General features: G+C 54.0%; 1 protein-coding gene across 1 annotated transcript in view; it reads left to right on the plus strand.

Annotated features, from left to right (window-relative positions):
- Positions 1-19,081, plus strand: part of AFAP1L2 (actin filament associated protein 1 like 2) — a 29,558-nt gene that overhangs the window by 1,797 nt on the left and 8,680 nt on the right. Inside the window, exons 2-9 of the mRNA XM_023530078.1 lie at positions 1,827-1,903; positions 7,002-7,092; positions 9,743-9,826; positions 12,371-12,576; positions 13,780-13,959; positions 16,126-16,215; positions 17,629-17,713; positions 18,253-18,357. Coding sequence (XP_023385846.1) covers positions 1,827-1,903; positions 7,002-7,092; positions 9,743-9,826; positions 12,371-12,576; positions 13,780-13,959; positions 16,126-16,215; positions 17,629-17,713; positions 18,253-18,357 — 918 coding nt within the window. The remainder of the gene's footprint in view (positions 1-1,826; positions 1,904-7,001; positions 7,093-9,742; positions 9,827-12,370; positions 12,577-13,779; positions 13,960-16,125; positions 16,216-17,628; positions 17,714-18,252; positions 18,358-19,081) is intronic.

Consider the following 19,081-nt stretch of genomic DNA (forward strand, 5'->3'; position numbering starts at 1 on the left):
CGTGGTCCTCAGTGCTAAGGGTGATGGGAGTGGGAGATGAGGGAGATCACCTTTGGCAGGTGCCACCCTGTATCCGAGGCTACAGCAGGCTTTTTACCCAGCACCGCGTGAGCAGGGCCGCGTACAACTGTGGCCACTGCTCCGGCTCTCGTGAACTTTCAGAATTTTAAGTTGTATCACACTGCGCTTCCCCACTGAAATCTGCCAATAGCTCTCGTTGAACTTAGGAAAAAACATCCATTTCTTAACGTGGCCCCAGGCCTCCCAGTGCACCTCCAGCCCCCTCGCCTGTGCTTTTCAGTGGCCTCCCTTCCTTTCCTGGACTTTGCAGTCCCTGGGCCCTGACCTACCTACATGAGGCACCCCATATCCATCCCTACCCCAGTTCCTGTCCACCCCACACTGTCCAGTCACCCCCTCCGTGGCACCTGCTGCCATTGAGATGGACTTGTGTATTATTTAACTCCCAGGCCAGATAGAAGCTCCCTGGGACAGGGACTGTGTCTCTCATTAGTGCTTCGTGTCCCGTGTCTGCACCCACAGAGCCGTACACACACATGGATGGGTGGGTGGGTGGGTGGATGGGTGGAGGGGATTATGAATCATAGGCCTGGGTTCAGATCCCAGCTGTGCCAGGTGCTAGCTCTTTGACCTTGAGCAAGTTATTGAAGATCTGGCCTCTGTCTCCTGAGGTTAAATGAAAGGAACGTGAACGCTCTCTGATAAGATTGTCTCACTCAGTGCGCTGAGGCTGTGCGTGGTGTGCTACACCAGCATTCAGTGCGGTGAGTAGCAACGTTTTTATTTTATGAGTGAGGAAACCAGAACCAGCAGGTTATGTTGCACAGCCTCGAGCTGGCAGAGCCAGAATTGGAACCCGAGTTCTTTCCTCCATAGGATCTGGTTGGGGAGGCAGGAGGTGAGGGCTGGGAAGGATTTCTGGGGAACATCAGTTCTGGGGTCAGTACGAGCAGGAAGGTGTGTGACTCAGTGGACACCGAGCTTTCACCAAGCCATTCATCACTGAGATCTGTGGGCGGAGGTGACTGCTGAGGGGGTGCTACCCCAGGCCGGCCCCTTTCATTATGCCTCCCCGACGGGTGGCAGAGTCCCTCAAGCTACTCTCCTCTGGTCACATGGTAGGCAGTTCTGGAGTGTCTGGGACACTACCCGACTGCATGAGGCCCCTCAAGCTGGGTGACAACTAGCAGACTCTTCAGCTCAGGCCCAGCGAGATTGATGGACTGAGCTAAAGTCACCTTGCTGACAACGCTGGTGACTGCCACACCCAAGCTGCCCCCTCCCTCATGCACACAAGCGTGGTCCTCTTCACCGCCCATCGAGGGGTGCCTGCCTGTCTCCAGTTTTTCATATGAAGAAACAGGCACAGAGGGTTAAAACGACGGGCCAGGGCCCCTCCGCTGGGGTGTAGCAGGGCCAGGAAGCGAATGCAGGTCCTCGGCTTCCAGGCTGCTCTCTGGCCTCCTGGATGAGCTGATCCTTTTTTAGCAGAGTAAAGGCTCAGGGTACGTTCACGTTCCTTCCAGCTGCAGGCTCCGCTCACTTTTCGCCCCAGTACTTGGGGGAGACAGCACATCCCTTCTGCTCCCATGTGGCTGCTGCTGACTGTAACCAGGTGGGAGATGCTGTGGTTTCTGGTATGTCCCAGGTACCACTTGTTTGTGGGGCGAGAGAGGAGGTGGCTGCTCCCACCTAGGACAGGAATGCACCTATCCTGAATTTGGCATCTAATTCTGACCAGAGGCCTTCAGCTTTTGTGTAGTAGAAGTGTCACCGCTGGCCCCACTTGGGGCAGCTGCCTACAGGTCAACACCTGGTTGGAGGGGTGTTCACCCGGCAGTCTGAGACTTGGTCTGGAAATCTGCGCTTCGCAAATGTGGTGGTGAGTTGAGAGGCACAGGCTCTGGAACTGGGCTGTAGTTATCAACGAAATCAGGTCACACAAGTCCCAGCAGCCCCTGGGATTCTGGAGCTGGCTTTTACTCTTCCTTTGTCAGGCTTCTGTGGCATGGGTACAGAGGCTCCCAGGGCTTGTGAGCAAGGCGGGGCCGTGGCTGTCCCCTAGAGCAGACTTCTGTGTCCTGATGGCTGTGACCAGGGGCCCCTCGGGGCCAAGAGAGGCTCTGTCAGCGATGGAAAGAAACCTGGTACTGGAGTTGGGGAAAATACCACCACCCAAGAATAACACGATCCCGGGGCAGCCTTCAGACGGGCGGTAATTGTCCCCATGGAGAAGCTCCAGGCCCTGGGGAGACTTCCAGCAAAGCAGCTGACCGGACAGTCTTCCCTCGTGGAATTTCTCTGCCGAGAGGCACCAAGGGTGTGAACTGAAACTCCCTTTTCTAGGTCCCTTCTAGTTCTGCCCTGGGCACCCACCCTCACCCCAGGGGGCTTCTGCATGTGGAGCGAGGAAGGGGGTGGCTGGTGTAATCTGGGGTTCTGCCCCCTCCCTGCCCACACGAGCACACACACGTCTGCTCTTCCCTCAGGCCTCTGCTCTGGTCAAGTCCGGCTCATGCCATCCTAACTTTCAGTGCAAGGCCCCAGAGGAGTGGCGTCAGGGTGGCCTGGGGCACAGCTGTGTCTCTGGCTCTGCGGGGGGAGGAGGAGAACCAGAGCGGCAGCGGCAGTTGGGGAGAGTGATCATGGCAGCCTGAGCTTGGAGTAGAGAAGACCCGCCCCCTTCCCACCCCGACCCCAGAGCTTCAGGGAGTAGTGGTGGCTTGTCCACCTGAATGCCCGACCCTTGGTTTGCTAGTGGCCGTGGCAGAAGCTGAATATCTGCCTGGGATCCTTAGTGCCTGCGGCTGGGCCAGGAGTGGGGCCTTTGTCCCAGACTCAGGATGTCCTCTGGTGCCTTGGGTACCCCCCTATCCCCTACAGAGTCAGTGGACAGCAGACCCTACCAGCAGTGGAAGGGTCAGCCAGGGGTCTGGAGCAACCTCCTGGGTGTGGCCAGTGACTCAGGCAGCTGTGGCACTTCCAAACCACTGTCTGCGCAGCCAGGTGCTGTGGTCACTGCAGGAGAAACAGATGTTTGCTGTCACTGTTTATGCTCTTGACAAGCATAGCCGTCTCCACCCCATCTCCCCTTTGAGGCCTGAACATGTGTTGCTGCTGGTTCGGGGAAGCGGCTTACTCCACCGAAAGACATGGCCACGGTCAGTCTGGGGAGCTGGGGCTGGCCGGGTCTGACAACCCTCACCCAGGAACCTTCCACAGTGCCCTCTGGGGCAAGTTGCTCAGAACTGCAGGGGCGGCTCAGGTCATCTGGGCCACCCCTCATCTTCAGCTCTCATCTAAATCAGAATAGGCAAACTGCAGCCCACAGGCCACATCCACAGCCACCTGCCTTCTCGTAAGGCAAGTTTGGAACACAGCCGCTGCCACGTGTCATGTAATGGATGCTTCTGCTCCACAGCAGCTGACTTGAATAGCTGAGATCAGAGACCCTGAATGGCCTGCACATCCCCAAAGTATTTACTGCTTGGCCCTTTACAGAAAAAGTTTGCTGACCTCTGGCCAATCATGCTGAGCGGGATGGCTTTCTTCCCTGTCCCTTCCCATGAGCCCTCAGAAAGTTATTTCAGGTTATGGAGGCGTATTTCTTCTGCATCTTCATTTAATATTGACAGTCTTCATCATCAAACTGATAATGATGGTGACGATTAAAATAATAGTCCTTTATTCTTAGCTCTGGGAAATTAGGATCTTTTGCTCCTTTGACCTTTGATAAGTGGCTGTTGTATCTGTATAGTTATGTAACTCTCTTCTGAATTGTTATGTAAATTAATTTATCAGCCTTAAGAGCAGGGCCAGTATCTTCTTTAAAGAAGCAGAGCTTTGTATCCGCCTGGTCAGGCTTGAAGGGCTCCGTCTCCCCTGGGTACAGCTGTTCACCCACCAAACATGTTGGCAGACGGCAGCTCTGCTCCCTTTCACTGGTACTTTTATATTTTACTTTTTAGTTTAGTAAAAATTAATAGTTATTGAGCACTTAACAATGCTGAGCACAGTTTAATCCTTACAGTGACCCCACGAGACAGGTCTTTCTACTCCCCATTTTACAGTGAGGAACTAAGGCCTGGAGAGGTCAAGTAAGTTGTCTAGAGTCACACAGCTCAGATGCGCCAGGGTCAGGATTCAAACTCCGGCCCTGGAGGTCAGGTTCCCACCACTGCTCTACACTGCCTTGCCTCATATCCGCTTCCGGAGAGTCTTACAGTGTGGGGCTTGGGAGGCCCTTGGCAAAGCTCCCCCTGGTGCTCCAGTAATGGGCCAGTAATGAGCCAGGACAAGCTCCTACAGAGGCTTCTTTCTCCCTTCGTCCTCTTCTAATCGCGGGAGTCCGGACTGGTGTTGGATCTTGGGTGCTGGGAACCTCTCTCCATGGGGGGGCCCACCTCCTCACCAAGAGAAGGGTCCTAGCACCACCCAGTGGGAGAGGGTGGAGCTGGAGGCCTGGCCAGCTCAGGAAGCGTGAGCCCCAGGACCCATTTGCGGAGAGCTTGCCGCTGCCCAGGTAAGGGGACACTCCTCCCCCAGATTCTGGAAAGCTGGCTCTCGGAGTGCCACAGTTAGGTCTTGGGCAGCCCTTTCTCAAGCTCACCAGGGAGCCAGGAGCAGCTGAGAGGAACAGAGACATCTTGCCAGGCTGATGGCAGCAAAGGTGAAAGGTCATTCACTAGCAGCTACCAATTTTGTACACTGCGTGCAAGGCCCTGGCCTTAGGAAGGAGCCGGGCCCCAGCGACAGCCACACCTGCCAGCCCAGTGCAGTAGCTGGTCTGACGAGGAAACAAAACGAGCAGATGGTTCTTTTCCTTCCTGAATGTTGGGTGTAACACCTGCTGGGCTGAAAGCTGTTCAGAGCCTGCCTCCGGGATTTGTATCAGCTCTCTTGGCGGGAGCCCAGATGAAGTTAGAAGGATCCCTCGCTGGACCCAGTGTGTGGCCTGGCCTCTGCTGACTCTCCCCTGGGGACCTATCTCAGCTCATCAGACCAGTCCAGTGACCTGGCCCCTGCAGACCCCTGGGTAATGATGGAAGTCCCAGATCATGACAAACACAGCCTCCTTGTATTCGATGTGGGCCAGGCCCTGTGGAAACACTGTTACATGTTGTCTCACAGCATCTCCAAGACAACCCTAGTATTCTTGTTTTACAGACAAGGAAAACGAGGCTCAGAGGCTGTCACAGACCCATGGCTGAGCCTGTGGAGTCTTAAAGCTTAGGTTCAAACTGTTTATTATCTCCAGAGTTCATATAAACAGACTTTTTTTTTTTTTTTTATGCCTACAGCACCTGGTCTTCCTAGGTGGTCTCCCATCCAAGTACTAACCAGGCCTGACGCTGCTTAGCTCCTGAGATCAGACATCGGGCTTGTTCAGGGTGGCATGGCCATAGACCATGGACCATGGCTCCACTGGGGTGCGAACTCAGGACCTTCTGCATGTAAAGTAGACATGCTAACTGCTACACTATGGAACAACGTCCTAAACAGACTTCAGATGCCAAGCCACACAGGACTTGGCCCTGGGGACCCTGGTTTTGGTGAAGCAGCCACAGGAACATCACTGTGCCCTGGGGGGAGCTGAGAGTGGACACTCTTACAGCCCAGGCAGAGTACTGTCCCATGGGGACCTGAGCCCAGGCTGACTACTCTCCCACCATCTTCTGGGCCCAGACTAGAGGAGCTGTCTCTACTATGGGTCCACCAGATAAGCTCATTTTCCAGATCGGGTTTCTAGATCTCCTCCCTCCCCTACCAGCAGGGCAGGCATCCATCTGAGCTCAGGGTCCTGCGGGGTCCTTCCACTGGCTGCCCCCTCTTCAAGGTGCGCCCTCAACGCCTTTACCCTAAGGCCTTCCTTTGCTGTCCCTCGGAGTTTCCTGAAGGCCCAGGCCTGCCCCTCATGCGGAATGTCCAGCACAAGGACTTTTCAAAACCAGGAGTGAAGATGCACTTCAGATCTCGTCATTTCTGTTCTCAGCTCACTGTGGATATTCCCTCGGCCCTCCTCAGGGGTTTCATCATTCGGGAAGACACTGGAGACTCATGTGGGCAGATGCTTATGTGTTTATGACCTGTGTATAGTAACAGTCACATAATTAACAATTCGTCTCTTTTTCTCCCCGCCCCCCGCCCCCCCGCTATTGCTTCTAAGATTAGCTTCACAGTCTGGTGCCCATTTTACAGGAGCAGTAATGGAGGAATAGAGTTGATTTCATGCTTCTTGCTTCTACACTGTTGTATTTTTCTTCATTCTATTCAAATTGTGCTCATTCACCCCGCTCCACATAAGCAGCTCAGGGTCATCTTTGAGACTGAGCTCAAAGATCTTGTCCTCTGAGCATCCTCAGTGTTCCTCGTATCCTCCTGGTTCCCACAGAACTTTGAACTTGCCTCTTACCAGCAGTACTCACGATGCACCTGATCAGGAGCTGTGCACATTGCCTGGCTAGTTAAGTCTTTCTTAGGACTGACTCCTGAGTGGGCTGGATGCGTCCCTTACAGCTCGTATGTGGGAGCCATCCAATATTTGCTGAATGAATGACTGAACTTATTATGGTAGAAGTTTGAGATTTAGGAGATTTAGAAGCTTTAGTCACCTTCTTCCATCTGCCTCTGATTAGCCGTGTTTTTTTAGAACATATATTCTATCGAGCAGCCATAGTAGCTACGACAATAGCCTAGCACCATCTGGACTCAAAGTGTGTTACATGTCACATGCATAATGATGGTTTGTCCGGCGGGGTCCATGCCTCATTTTGCAGAGGAGGAAGCTGAGACTTGGCCGATCGCTGTGGACAGGCCGGCTGACGGGACTCCTGGCGTTCTGCATTCTCCCTCCCAACTTTCTGGAAGTCCAACCAGGCATTATTATTTCTTCTGGACTTTCCTCCCACCCAGAGCACTAATTCCAGCGAGTTGCCAGTGTATCATATCTGAGCGCGTTTGTTTGATTTGTTCTACCACAGATTCCAGAACGGGAGCAGCTCTCCATCCCAAAGATCGAGTCTCCAGAGGGCTACTATGAAGAGGCTGAGCCGTATGACATGTCCCTCAATGGTACATCCGGGGCCGTGGCTGGGGCTCGGACGGAGTCCAGCTGCTCTCTGCACAGATCCTGGTGCTGGAAGCAGAGGACAACCTGGGCTGCTGGTCCCAGAGAGCGGCCCAAGCTGAGAACTGGGCCAAGCGCACTGGGCATCTGGTCTGGTGGGGAGCTGAGACCTACAGCAGACCAGCCCGCCTGCAAGGAAGGGCTCAGGGTGGTGCACGATGGTCCTGGTGTACTGTCTGATGCTTTCGGTGTTCCGGCCTAAATGTTGCCGGGTTCAGCCCAGAAGTGGGACAGAGGAAAGACGTGTTGGTCAGACTGAGGCAGAGCCCAATTTCCAGGGTTCTTTCGTCGGACTCACGGTTACTGTGCTCCCACTGTGTGCCACATACTTCTAGAAGTCAGGAACCCGGAGCATTGGGAGAGCTCAGCAGTCATGGCCCTTAAGTTCTGTGAGAAGAGACAGACGACAAATAAACATAGGAGGTGTCAGGGGGTGATAAAGATGGAAACCAGCAGGGGCTGGGGTGGGCAGGAGAGGGGTGTTCTTTAAGATAGGAAAGACTTTACATAGTGTGACCCCAATGAAGGGAAGTGGGTGAGGCAGAGAACTGCAGGAAGAACGTCCCAGACAGCACGGTACGTGCAAAGGTCCTGAGGCGGGAAAGCTCTTAGCACGTTTGAGGAACAGCAAGGAGGCTATCGTGGCAGGAGCAGGTGAGGTGCGGGGAGGGGAGAGACGGCAAATGGGGACGCGGAAGTCAGGTGCAGGCCACGGTGAGGACTTTAGCTTCTCTCTGAATGACACTGCAAGCCCTTGGAGGGTTGCTCGTTGGCTGACCTAACTTAGGTATTAAGACGATCACCTGTCCTGTGGGGGCAGGCCTCGCACTGAGCCACCTGTCCTTGGCCAGGGTTCTCAGCCGGAGGAAGTCAGATCAGAAATCCTCTTTAACACAGAAAAGCTCCAAAGGTTCTGGGAGAAAGAGATGGTTGTGACCTTACTCTTCCGGGCAGCTGGTCCTCTCACTCTCCCCTTCTTATTACCTCTTCCTCTTTCCATCCTTTGTAAGCGAAGGGTCTTTGAAAGTGTAAGCGATTTGCAAATGTGAGAAGTGAGGGTCCCTGGTGATGGGAATGAACTTGGCTGACGGGGGCATCGTGGGTTCCATTGAGAACAGGACCAGGGATGAGACAGGACCAGTCGCCTGGAGCCTCATTGGATTCTTCTCTTTCTTCACGCTTCACCTACTGCCTGCGGCCCCGGGAACAGTGTAGCAGGGAGGGCCTGTTCGGCCTGAGGTTATCTTCTTCTAAGAGGCTGGTGTGGTAGGCATAAGTCACTCAGCTTGAACCCACTGAGTGTGTGAGGCATTGCCGAGCTACCGGCCGCGCTGTGATTTCAGACCGAAGCTGAGGGTGTGGTGGTGCTGCTGTCTGGCTGTGTCTGGAAGGTGGAAGCCGTGAGTCACCATGGTGGGAATCTACCTTTGTTGCATCTTCAGCCTGGCTCTCTCGTGGGTGTAGCCTGAGCCAGCCGGGGCCTGCCTTCCAGACACTCGCAGGGGCCTGTTTGTGGGGCAGACACCTCATCTTGACACAAACAAGCGATCAGAAAGACCTCAGCTTCTTGGTGTCTGTTGCTAGACTGTGAATTCATTAGTTTTAGCCAAGAGTGGGGGGATCATCACAGGGTCAGCTCAAACACAGCAGTGGGGTTGGGAAGATACCAGGTTGCCTTTCGTCTCCTGCCTGGACAAGGACCAAGAGTGACTTGGGGAGAACAGGCCACATTTGCCACAAAGAGGGGGCCTCACCTGTGATATAAGCCGGCCAGTGTGTTGTCCCCCACATGGGTTTGAGCTGTGAGACGTGCAGGTCACAGCAGGAGGAGTGACCGTTGGGCTCTGGCCCCTTCCTCTAGTTGGTTGGCCGGCGGCGATTGTGCTGACTTCCTACAAAAGACCAGTGTCTTGGATTCTCGTCCTGCTTTGTCAGCACGTTCCCCACATTGCTCCTCCGGGTCAGGCTCTCGTTTCCAAGTAAAACTTTAGTAAGTACCCCGCTGGCCTGTGCAGGGGGTAATTGTGTCTGTCCTGCTTGCCCAAGACACCTGCTCCTTCATTGATGTCTCCTGCTTGGGTAATAACTGCTGCTGGAACAAGCAGTCCCCTTTCAATTCATCGTCACAATACAAATCTGCTTCTCACTCATGGACAGTTCGATATGGGTGTTACTGGTCAGTGGGTAGTGTGGGTACCCAGGCTTCTTCCAGGGTGGGCTCTGCCATCCTCTGAGGCCACAGAATCCTCTGGAGAGAGAGAGGGAGAGAGAGGGAGAGAGAGAGAGAGAAAAGAACCCCTATGTGCGTCTTAAAAGCACCAGCCAGAAGGGACACACATCTCTCTACCCACGTTCTGTTGGTGGTGATTAGTCACGTGGTCATCTCCGGATGTGAATGAAGGGGCTGGGAAATGAAGTCCTTAGCCGGGCTGGGGCCTCTCCTGACAAGCCCACACCTCCACAGGGAAAGCACTGACTTCTGGTGAGCAGGCGGCCACGTCGCCACATCCGGGTCTCTCTCTCGGTATCTCTGTCCCTCTCTGCATCTTGTCTCTCTCCAGCTTGCCTTCGTCTGTGTTTCCGGATATCATACAGGTCATTCTGGCAGATTTCCTCCCACTGGAGTCCCCAGATGGGTGCGGGTGCCCGAAGGAGTCGTTTATGCCACGATCACCTTGGGTACTGCTTGTCCCCCGAGCTGGAATGCCGTCGAATCTGTGCCTGCTGCCTGGCTCTCAGAGACAGGGTCATGCCCCGAGTGCGGCCACTGCTCTCTTCCTGCTCTCATGCCGGGTCCTGCATGCCACGTGTCATCCTTCCAGGAGAGACTTACCCTGCCTTCCACAGACCCCTGCCTGTGGCATCTGAAAGCATGGCTGAAGGACCCAGCGTGTTGCATGGTTGTCCTGCCCTCTGTTCCCGAGGACAGGACACAGTGGGGTGCAGCCCACCTAGGGACCGCAAAAATGGGGACGGAATTATCTGATCATCCTGCCCTTCACACCTATTTGCCCTAGGACCCCTGGAAGCCAAGTGTGTGTTTTAAGAATATCTTACATTTATGGTGGTGCTCTATGACTGCTCTTGGGGAGAAACAAAATGAAGACATTTGCCCAAAATATCCTCCAAGCTACTCCACGTAGCTTGAGGTGCTATGATTTTGCTCTTTCTTCTCATCTCTCTGCATCCCCTGCCGAGGTGGACAGGCAGATCTTAGATTTCTGAGTAGCCCCAGAAGCACGAAATAGGCAGCGGCCTGGGCCAGCTTCTTCACACTGAGCTCTGGAGCCGCTCCCATTACTTTTTGTTACGGGAACGGGTGTCCCAGGAACCTCGCATTCATGCTTATTTCACTTACTGTACACATTAATACAATACTGACAATAAGGACTTTTTAAAAATTTATTTAAATTCGTTTCAAGTATACAGTGCAGTGGTGAGACATCTATATAGTTCATAAAACGATCCCCCCAATTGCTCCCTCCCTCCCCTGGCCCTCCGCCTAGCCATCGTATTAATGCTATTAACCGCATTCCCTCTTTTTCTTAAAAAATAAAAGCGCCCCGATTCTACCACCAGATCAGATCAACTACTTTGAGTCCTCCCTGTTGCCTTTCAGTCCTGATCTATTTGCATAAATAACAATGTGGTTTCTCTCTTACCGTCGTATCTATCAAGTTGCAAAAGAGTCTTCAGGGTTTTCATTGATTACAGTTGCATGCTATGCTCCTAGCTGGATGAAATCATGCTTCCCTCATTCTGTTTCTGCTGACTGTTAAATTGTGCTCGAATTAATGTCTTAATGCATGTAAACTTCTCCCCTTCCTTCCTTTTTTAAAAAACCAGTTTCCTAGGGTAAACTCCCAGGACCGGGATTCTTGGGTCAAAGGATACAGGTGTTTTTATAGCTCTTGAAACAGCAGGCTGCCAGACCGTTTTCTGAGAGGCCCATGTTGGTTTACGTTGCCACCAGTAACGTGAGAGTTCGGGGTCCCACACTGGGTAGCACTGCTTTTTAAAGTGTTATTTTCAAAAATATCAAAAATGTAAAACACGTTTTTATTGGCATCGTAGTCAGAATAACTGTGGCAGTGGCCTCATCTGTTTTCCTATATTCGAATTCAAGTGTGGCTCTGTTTTCTTGGTATGCAGGGACCTAGCTATGCAGGTGGTAGAAAGGGCTTCTGGAGAAGGCAGGACAAGGGGCTTCTGGGCTGTGTCTTTCCTGGAGGATGTCATGGGGAAGAACGAGAGGCTTCATTCATTCACCCTGACTCGAGGACACAGATGGTGTGTGTAGAAGTCACAGGGAAGCCCATGGTAGACCCACTCTGTGAGAGCGGCCCAGTAATGGGAGCAGTTGGAAGGAAGTGAGCTCCCCATCCATGGAGAATTCAAGCAGAGGCTGGATGGAGCGCCATCAAAGTTACAATACATAGGATTTCTGTGCTGAGCCAAGGGTTGGACCAGAGACCTGGAGTTCTGGGCGTCCCGCTTTTGCGGGCTTGCTTGATTGTGTGTGTGCTCGCGCGCGCACGCGCCTGTGTGCACTAAGTTTGTGCCGAGAGGTGTTCGGTGGGGGAGAGAGAGAGAATAGAGTCTGTGCAGGATGAGGTAGATTTTGGAAAAGATTGCGACCATGAGGAGAGCCTGGAGGAACGGGAAGGTGGCCCCTTCCCCAGAAAGCCATTTCTGGCCATGGTTCATTTTACCTTTTGTTTCTGAGGTGCCATATCCCCTCCCTGCTTCCAGGACAGAATCGGGTCAGAGCGGGTCCAGCCGGGCAGACAGCTCTTGGAGGCTTGCCACGTGCCCAGCTCTTGGCTCAAATGATGACAGAGCACCAGGCCTGGAGAACCAGAAAGAGCCTCACCCATCCACTTCATCTTTCAACTGAGAAAACAGAGGCCTTGAGTGGGGTCTGAGCATGACAGGATTTGAGGAGAGAAAGGGAGAAACCCTTGGTTTTAGGTTGTTTGTGTCTGTGGCCAGAGGCAGCATCTAAGAAGCTTTGGTCCGGGGGTGAGGGCCGGAAAATCTGCCTGGGTCTGTGGTTGGCAGCTCTGGAGCTGGTTCAAGAGCCTGGAGGGGCAGGTGGGTTGTGGCCTGGGGGCCAGTGGCTGCTCCTGCCTGCTGCCTGTTGTCCCCCCTCCTGAACGAACGAGCATGCTTAGGAATGTCCCCTGCTTGGCGGGGCTGTGACCGAGCGCATCTTCCTTGCAGAGGATGGAGAGGCAGTGAGCAGCTCCTATGAGTCCTACGATGAGGAGGAAGGCAGCAGAGGCAAGTCGGCCCCCTACCAGTGGCCCTCCCCTGAGGCCAGCATCGAGCTGATGCGTGACACCCGCATCTGCGCCTTCCTGTGGCGCAAGAAGTGGCTGGGGCAGTGGGCCAAGCAGCTCTGCGTCATCAAGGACACCAGACTCCTGGTCAGTTGGTCTCATGTTCTGGTCTTCTCTCTCTTTTGCGGGGAGGGGATGGTCCCTAATATCAGGTGGTTAGACCCCTTTATATCAGATTTTCATCACTTTCTAACTTGAAATCGTACATAGAATTTTGCATGCATGAGTGTGCTGTTTCTTTTTTTTTTAATTTGAATTTTATGATTTCTTATCGCCAAAAAGGTAATTAGACAATCTGATCAAGCTTCTAGGAATGCGCTTTTTCCGAGGTAGAAAAGTCTAGTCATTTTCATCAGACCACCCCTCCCCCACCCCATCCCATCCACATTTTTTCCAGGGACCTTTTTGTCCCCAGTCTGAGGGCCTGTTCTTCCCCGCTTCCAGGACACTGGAGATTGGGGGTGGAGCCTGCTGCCAGATCAGGGCTCCCCTAGCCCTGGTTCTGGCTACTGCATGTCTGTGTGGCATGAGAATCATAAATTAGGTGTTTTCTAAGAAGTCACAATATTTTGCATTACTGATTATAAGACAAGACCCATGAAGAAATCAGAAGGTATTACCAGAGACCTGTTTCCTGTTATTTAAAGTAAAATTCACAGTTTTATGTTGTGATTTGAAGTTCCGTGGCATCATACAAACACCCTTTCCTCACTGCTTCCAACGTGCCCTGCTCTGTGCAGACGCGCCGTTGGGTGACCCCGTTGCAGCCCCACGAGGACCCCCATTTTGCAAATGAGAGACCGAGAGGCACAGTATTTTCTCTGGTAGGGGAAGAAAATCCCTTCTTTGCTTTGCTAGCAATATCATCTTCCTAACCAAGCAGGTGAAAAGCTTAGTCTTCTTCCCCTGTGGACCCCTTGCTGGGGTAGCGGAGCGAGAAACGCAGAGGCGGAGAAATGGGACAAGTGTGTTCCACCCCGGATATGTGAGTGGTGCCTGTAGGAGACGTATTTTAGGGACCAGCCAGGCCCACAGTGGGGTTAGAGCAGCTCAGATAAGCAGGTCCCCGGGGCCAGTGAGAAGTGAGCTTGAAGAAGAGGCAGACGACCTGCCTGTCTGATGCCGAGACCAGGAGTTGCCTTGTTTTGAGGTTATGCGTCTGGCCTCTGGCTCTGCGGGGCGCAGCCCAGCTCTCAGCGGGTCCTGCCACGCCCAGCAGCCCCTCCCTCTGCAGACCCCGGCTAGGCTTGGCACCCCTGGCGAAGCGGTGCCTCGTCTCTTTGCTTCCAGTGCTACAAATCCTCCAAGGACCACAGCCCTCAGCTGGACGTGAACTTGCTGGGCAGCAGCGTTGTACACAAGGAGAAGCAAGTGCGGAAGAAGGAACACAAGCTGAAGATCACGCCGATGAACGCCGACGTGATCGTGCTGGGCCTGCAGAGCAAGGACCAGGCCGAGCAGTGGCTCAGGGTGAGGGAGCCCCCAGCGGCGGGGGGGGCTGGGGAAACGGGCCTGCTCCCCACGGGGCCTCCTGGGACCCCTGCAGTTCTGGCTCCCCAGCTTTTCCTGAAAAGGATGGATGTCGTCCGGGGTAAAGGGTCTAGCTCGTTCCAGGTCCCAGGGCCTCCTGCGTTCTGAGTGGTAGGAATCAGCCTTAGGGAAATGGACCGCAGCACTCTGCTGCCAGGTCCGCGTCCTTCTCAGTGCCCTGGGCGTGGGTTCTAGTTGAAATCGTTTTATCTATTGGCCTCTAATGATACGTCATCAACCTCCTTATTAAAAAAGAATAGATGTCGCTGCCACTTGTTACTTACCATGGGCCATGCGCTTTGAGCAAGCTTAACCCACTTTTAGCAAGTATAACACACATTGCAGGAAGCTGGGTGATGTTAATGTCCCGTTTTGGAATGGAGTTTAAGGCTAACAGGGAGGAGGTGACCAATCAAGGCCAGCTGGCAAGTGGCTGCATCGAGTTTCAAGCCCAGAACTGACCAGGGCTGTGTTCCGTCACCACCAGTGCACACGGTCACTTCTGCTTACACTTTCCGTGACGTAGCCCGCATGAGGAAGCACCTGGGAGGGGCCTGCCGCCCCATATTAAAGACGGGCTTGACGATTCCCGAAGGCGTAAGATTTGTGTCAAGAAGATGCCCACGGTTGCAGAGGAATCTCCAGACCTAGCAGGGCCCTTGGTGAGGCCAGAGAGAGCCAGAGGCCCCTTCCCTCCTTTCTGCGTCTCTGCCACGTTGATGCATTTCCATTCAGGAGCATTATATCCGCCCTCCACCGCCATCTGTACACACACACAGATATCATGCACTCACGTGCACGCGCGCACAAATACTTACATACGTGCACGTGTACTGCACCGGCTTCCAGTGCCTAGTGTTGCTCCCCTGACTGCCTAGACCCACCTGCCCTTCCCCTGACCCCCAGCCTCCCTCTCCAACTCACACCCTCTTTCTCAGACCTCTGTCCTCCCCACCCCCAGTCTTGGTGGTGGTTTAAAGACAAGAACACTTTGAAAAGACACGGCCTCTCCGTTGGCCCTTTCCTTCCTGCTCAGGTGAGGGCAGAGGCAGACTTGGCTGGAAGCACCCGGCTCTTGAGAGACTGCACACGCTTGCACTCGGGTGGGACCCGTTAGCCTGTCCAATGGGCTCTGAACCAGACGCATCTACCTACCTGCCCTGGGCCTCTGTGTCTCAACTCTGCATAGTCATACCTGTGCCTTCAGGGTTGGACAGATATATGACAGTAAATAGAAGACGTTGAGTTTGGAACAAGAGTCCCAGGAACGGCAGGCACAAGGCAGAACTCTCGCAGAGAAGTGGAAACGCCACGCCCTCGAGCCTGGACGCTCGGCCTCGCGTGCTTCCGTGTATCTAGGCCCCAGCCAGTAAGGATGCTAATGAACGCGTTGGGATGAGTCCTCACAGCGGCCATGGCACAGGTGTTGTCCCATCTTACACATGCGGTGGCTGAGGCTCAGGCCCAAGGTCTGTCTCAGGAGTGAGAAATGCCTTACCTCTCCCCGTCTCCAGAGCTATTCTTCCTTTCATTCTTTAGCTTTTCTGATTTTAACCCCTTTCCGTAAACGGCTCTCGGCGGAGAATGAAAAAGGAGGGTCTTTGAAATCACCCTTGCTGAGTCCGTATCTCCAAAGGGCTTCCGGCTGGGCAGTGTGATTGTGGCTGCCTTGGGCCCTTATCCTCTGGGAATCCCCCATGTGGCCCCAGCTCAGAGCAGGGGTACTGCTTGGCATGGCCAGCGCCACCTCTGACCTGCGTGCCCCTAGCCTAGGGCTGCAGAGCTGAGGGATGGCTGCTCTGGCCATCTTTGGGCTTTGTTGTAAAAGTTTCCGCTTGCCCACACCCAGAACATATGGGGCCTGCAGGAGAGAGGGCCCAAGGAACAAGCCCCATCATAGCCCACACAGCTGGGTCCTGAGGCCACATGTGGGCCTGCTATTGGGGGTGGGGTGGCTCTTTGTTCTTGAGAAATCATGCGTCTTCTCTCTCACCTCTGCCCACTCTCTCGTGACCTTGAGGGGCTCCAGCTTCAGTGTGGTGTGAGTGCAGGCCAGGCAGGCCTCGGGGGCCTGGGCCTCCACTGACGGCCGCCTTCTTCCTTCAGGTCATCCAGGAGGTGAGCGGCCTGCCCTCAGAAGGAGCATCCGAGGGAAACCAGTCCACCCCAGAAGCCCAGCGCCTGAACTGTCAGAAGGTAAGGCTCTACTCTGCCTGGAAGGCGAGTCCGATTCCATGTTTACTCCCTAAAAATGAAACGTATAAAATCGGGATCTTTGGCTTTTGCGTTCCAGCCCAGTTAGTAAGCAACGCGCAATGCTTGGATAAGGCGGTCGCTTCAGCTTGGCAGGAAACTGATGGAGCCGATGCGGATCTGAAATATCTTTTTGCTTGGGCAAGGGGCGGGGGAAGCGCTTGATTGGGACAAAGTCACTCTGTCTTCCATTCTTCGGCAGGGAGATTTACTGTTCCAGGCTCTTTCTTCCCACTCATTCCCAGAGTTGAGGAAGCTGTCTCGATGTTGACCTTGGCCGGACGGCTCCAGTGCTCATTTGCAGGGAACTGTGGGGCCCCTGGTGAAGGGTCAGAGTCAAGAAAGTAGGGCTGGGGGCTGCCCGAGCGGATGACCTCACATGCAGGGTCACATACCATGTCCCCGAGTATCTGCAGGCAAATGCCCTGAAGCCTGGGATGCACAGAGCAGCCAGAGGGTCACTGTTTGATCTCAGGGTCCCGTAGAGGGTACGCAGAGGGCTTGGGCAGGAATGACGGCCTCTGTTCTTTGGGAAGGCACGGGCCATCCCCCGTGTAGAAATACGGACAGCCCTTTTAGAGGGGCCTGTCTTAGTTGTCTCCCTCATTCCTTGGTCATCGACAAGAAACAAAAATCAGTCAGCTTGGGTTTCCATCACGTTGGGGTGAGAATCAGCAGCTTTCCCTGAAGACCTGCATGCAGTGTTCCCTGGCCAAGCACGTCAGTCCTTGGTCCCACCTAAGGCCAGCCCTGTTGGTTGGGAGTCCCCCAGCTTGTTTTCCAGAGGTCTGCAGTAAGTGCTTCTAGAAGAAGCTTGATTGGAAACGTCCGAGGGCTTCATACTCGAACGGCAGCAGCCGCTCCCCTCCGATAGGGACTCTGCAGACGGGGCCGTTACCCCTGTTTTACACACACGCAGAGCGGGGTTTCGAGAGCTGGAGAATGTTTCAGTCGATTCTCAAAACGTATCTTTGTGCCCCTGGTTTACGTGGGTGGTTCCCAGCTTGACATGAGCTTCAGTTCGGACGCCAACTCTAAGGCCACCCCCGGGGCTGGCTACCTGCCCTCCCCACTGGCTGCAGAGCTGCTGTCATATCAGGCTGAGCAGCCGTTTCGAGAACTTATACACGAGGCGAAGGTGCTCTGGGACAGGGCAGGGCGCCTCAGGAAGGGAGGATGAAGGCAGGTCCTCCAGGGAGCCCCGGAGGGAAGCCCAGCCAGTGTCCCACCAGTGACCTGGACACCAGGGCGACCCCTACATTCAAAAGTAATCTATTATTTTCTCTTAAATCGTGGTCTCCGAGGTAACCATTTCCAGATAAGATCACCCACTGTCTCTCTCTCTCTCTTCCACAGCCAGATTTAACTGAGAAGTACCTGTTCGCCTCAGAGTATGGCAGCTCTGTCGATGGCCATCCTGAGGTCCCAGAGACGAAAGATGGTACCAGTGCTTATGGCCTTCGGCCTAGGATGGGGAGGGGGGACAGGATCCCAGGCCGTGAGGTTCAGCTGTCTGGCTCCACCCTGATGGGTTTGAACAGCCACCTCCAACACGCTTCCAATTTATAAACTCCTTGGGAATATTACAGCTGACAGATCCAGGAAAACGGGAGAGACGGCCAAATTTAAGTTTCATGAGTTGCCAGGGGTAGAATATTCTCTCATCTCTTATTTGCTAACAATTTCAAATCTCTTTGAGCCAAATACAGTCAGTCTGTAAAGATACTCAAGCGCTGACACATTGCATAAGAGAAGCTGATGTGCCACTCGAGCGTGCGATGCTAGAGACACCTGACTCTGGCCTGTGGACCCCGGTTTGGGGAGCAGGCGTGTATCTGTGTGTGCACGTGTGTGTGCATGCATGTGTGCGTGTGCAGGGAGGGGCAGATGTGGGAAGGGTCTGTTATTTTTTCTACCCTTCGTAAGGGCGTGTTGCCAAGCTGTGGGCTGTGCTCGTGGCTTTCTCTCTCGTCTTGACAGTCAAGAAGAAGTGTTCTGCCGGCCTCAAGCTGAGCAACCTGATGAACCTGGGCAGGAAGAAATCGACCTCGCTGGAGCCTCCAGAGAGGTCCCTCGAGACATCCAGTAAGAATCTTAGCCACCTTCTGGACCAGAGGGCTTGTCCACTGGGCTGGAGCCTGTCTCCAGGACAGCTGCTCAGCTGATGAAGGCAGGGCTTTTAGGGCTCACTTTAAACGTCTTCACGGATGGTGAGCTTGTCGCCCATAGTTTATCTTCACTGCAGGTGGTTCTCAGGTCTAACCAGACTCTCGCTGCAATGCAAGATCTTTTGTGGAAGTGAAGGGTAATGATTGCTATTCTCCTGATGGTCTTTAAAAGTCTGTTCATTCGATCATTGTTTATAGGGCATGGCAGGCACAGTGTCAGTGACAGGGACGAGCAGAGGGAGGACACAGTCCTAAGAGCGTAAAGCTTAAGAGGGATGATAGCTTTATGCCTGTGAACACACACCTGCCGCCTCAGCAGCTGTAAGGACTCGGGGGCAGAGATGGCTTCCTGGACCTGAGCTTTGAAGGACGCACAGGAGCTGGATGGGCTGGGGTGGCACCCATGGGCAGGAGATGGGCCCCGGTGAGATGCATTAAGGGGCCCCCAAAACCCATGTTGCTGGGACAGAGGGTGTGTGTAGGTGCTGGTAGGCTCTTACAGGTCACCTCTGCTGCCCTCCCTCAGCCTTGAGGAAACCGAGGCCAGGAGAGACACCTTTCCCAGAAAATGCCCTGGGGTGGCGCCCATCGTTGCATGCCCTGCAGGCTGTTGCTGTCCACCTTTGGGCCCTTTCCTCTTC

This window comes from Pteropus vampyrus, unplaced genomic scaffold (assembly GCF_000151845.1).
Source record: "Pteropus vampyrus isolate Shadow unplaced genomic scaffold, Pvam_2.0 Scaffold46, whole genome shotgun sequence".
Classification (NCBI taxonomy): Eukaryota; Metazoa; Chordata; class Mammalia; order Chiroptera; family Pteropodidae; genus Pteropus; species Pteropus vampyrus.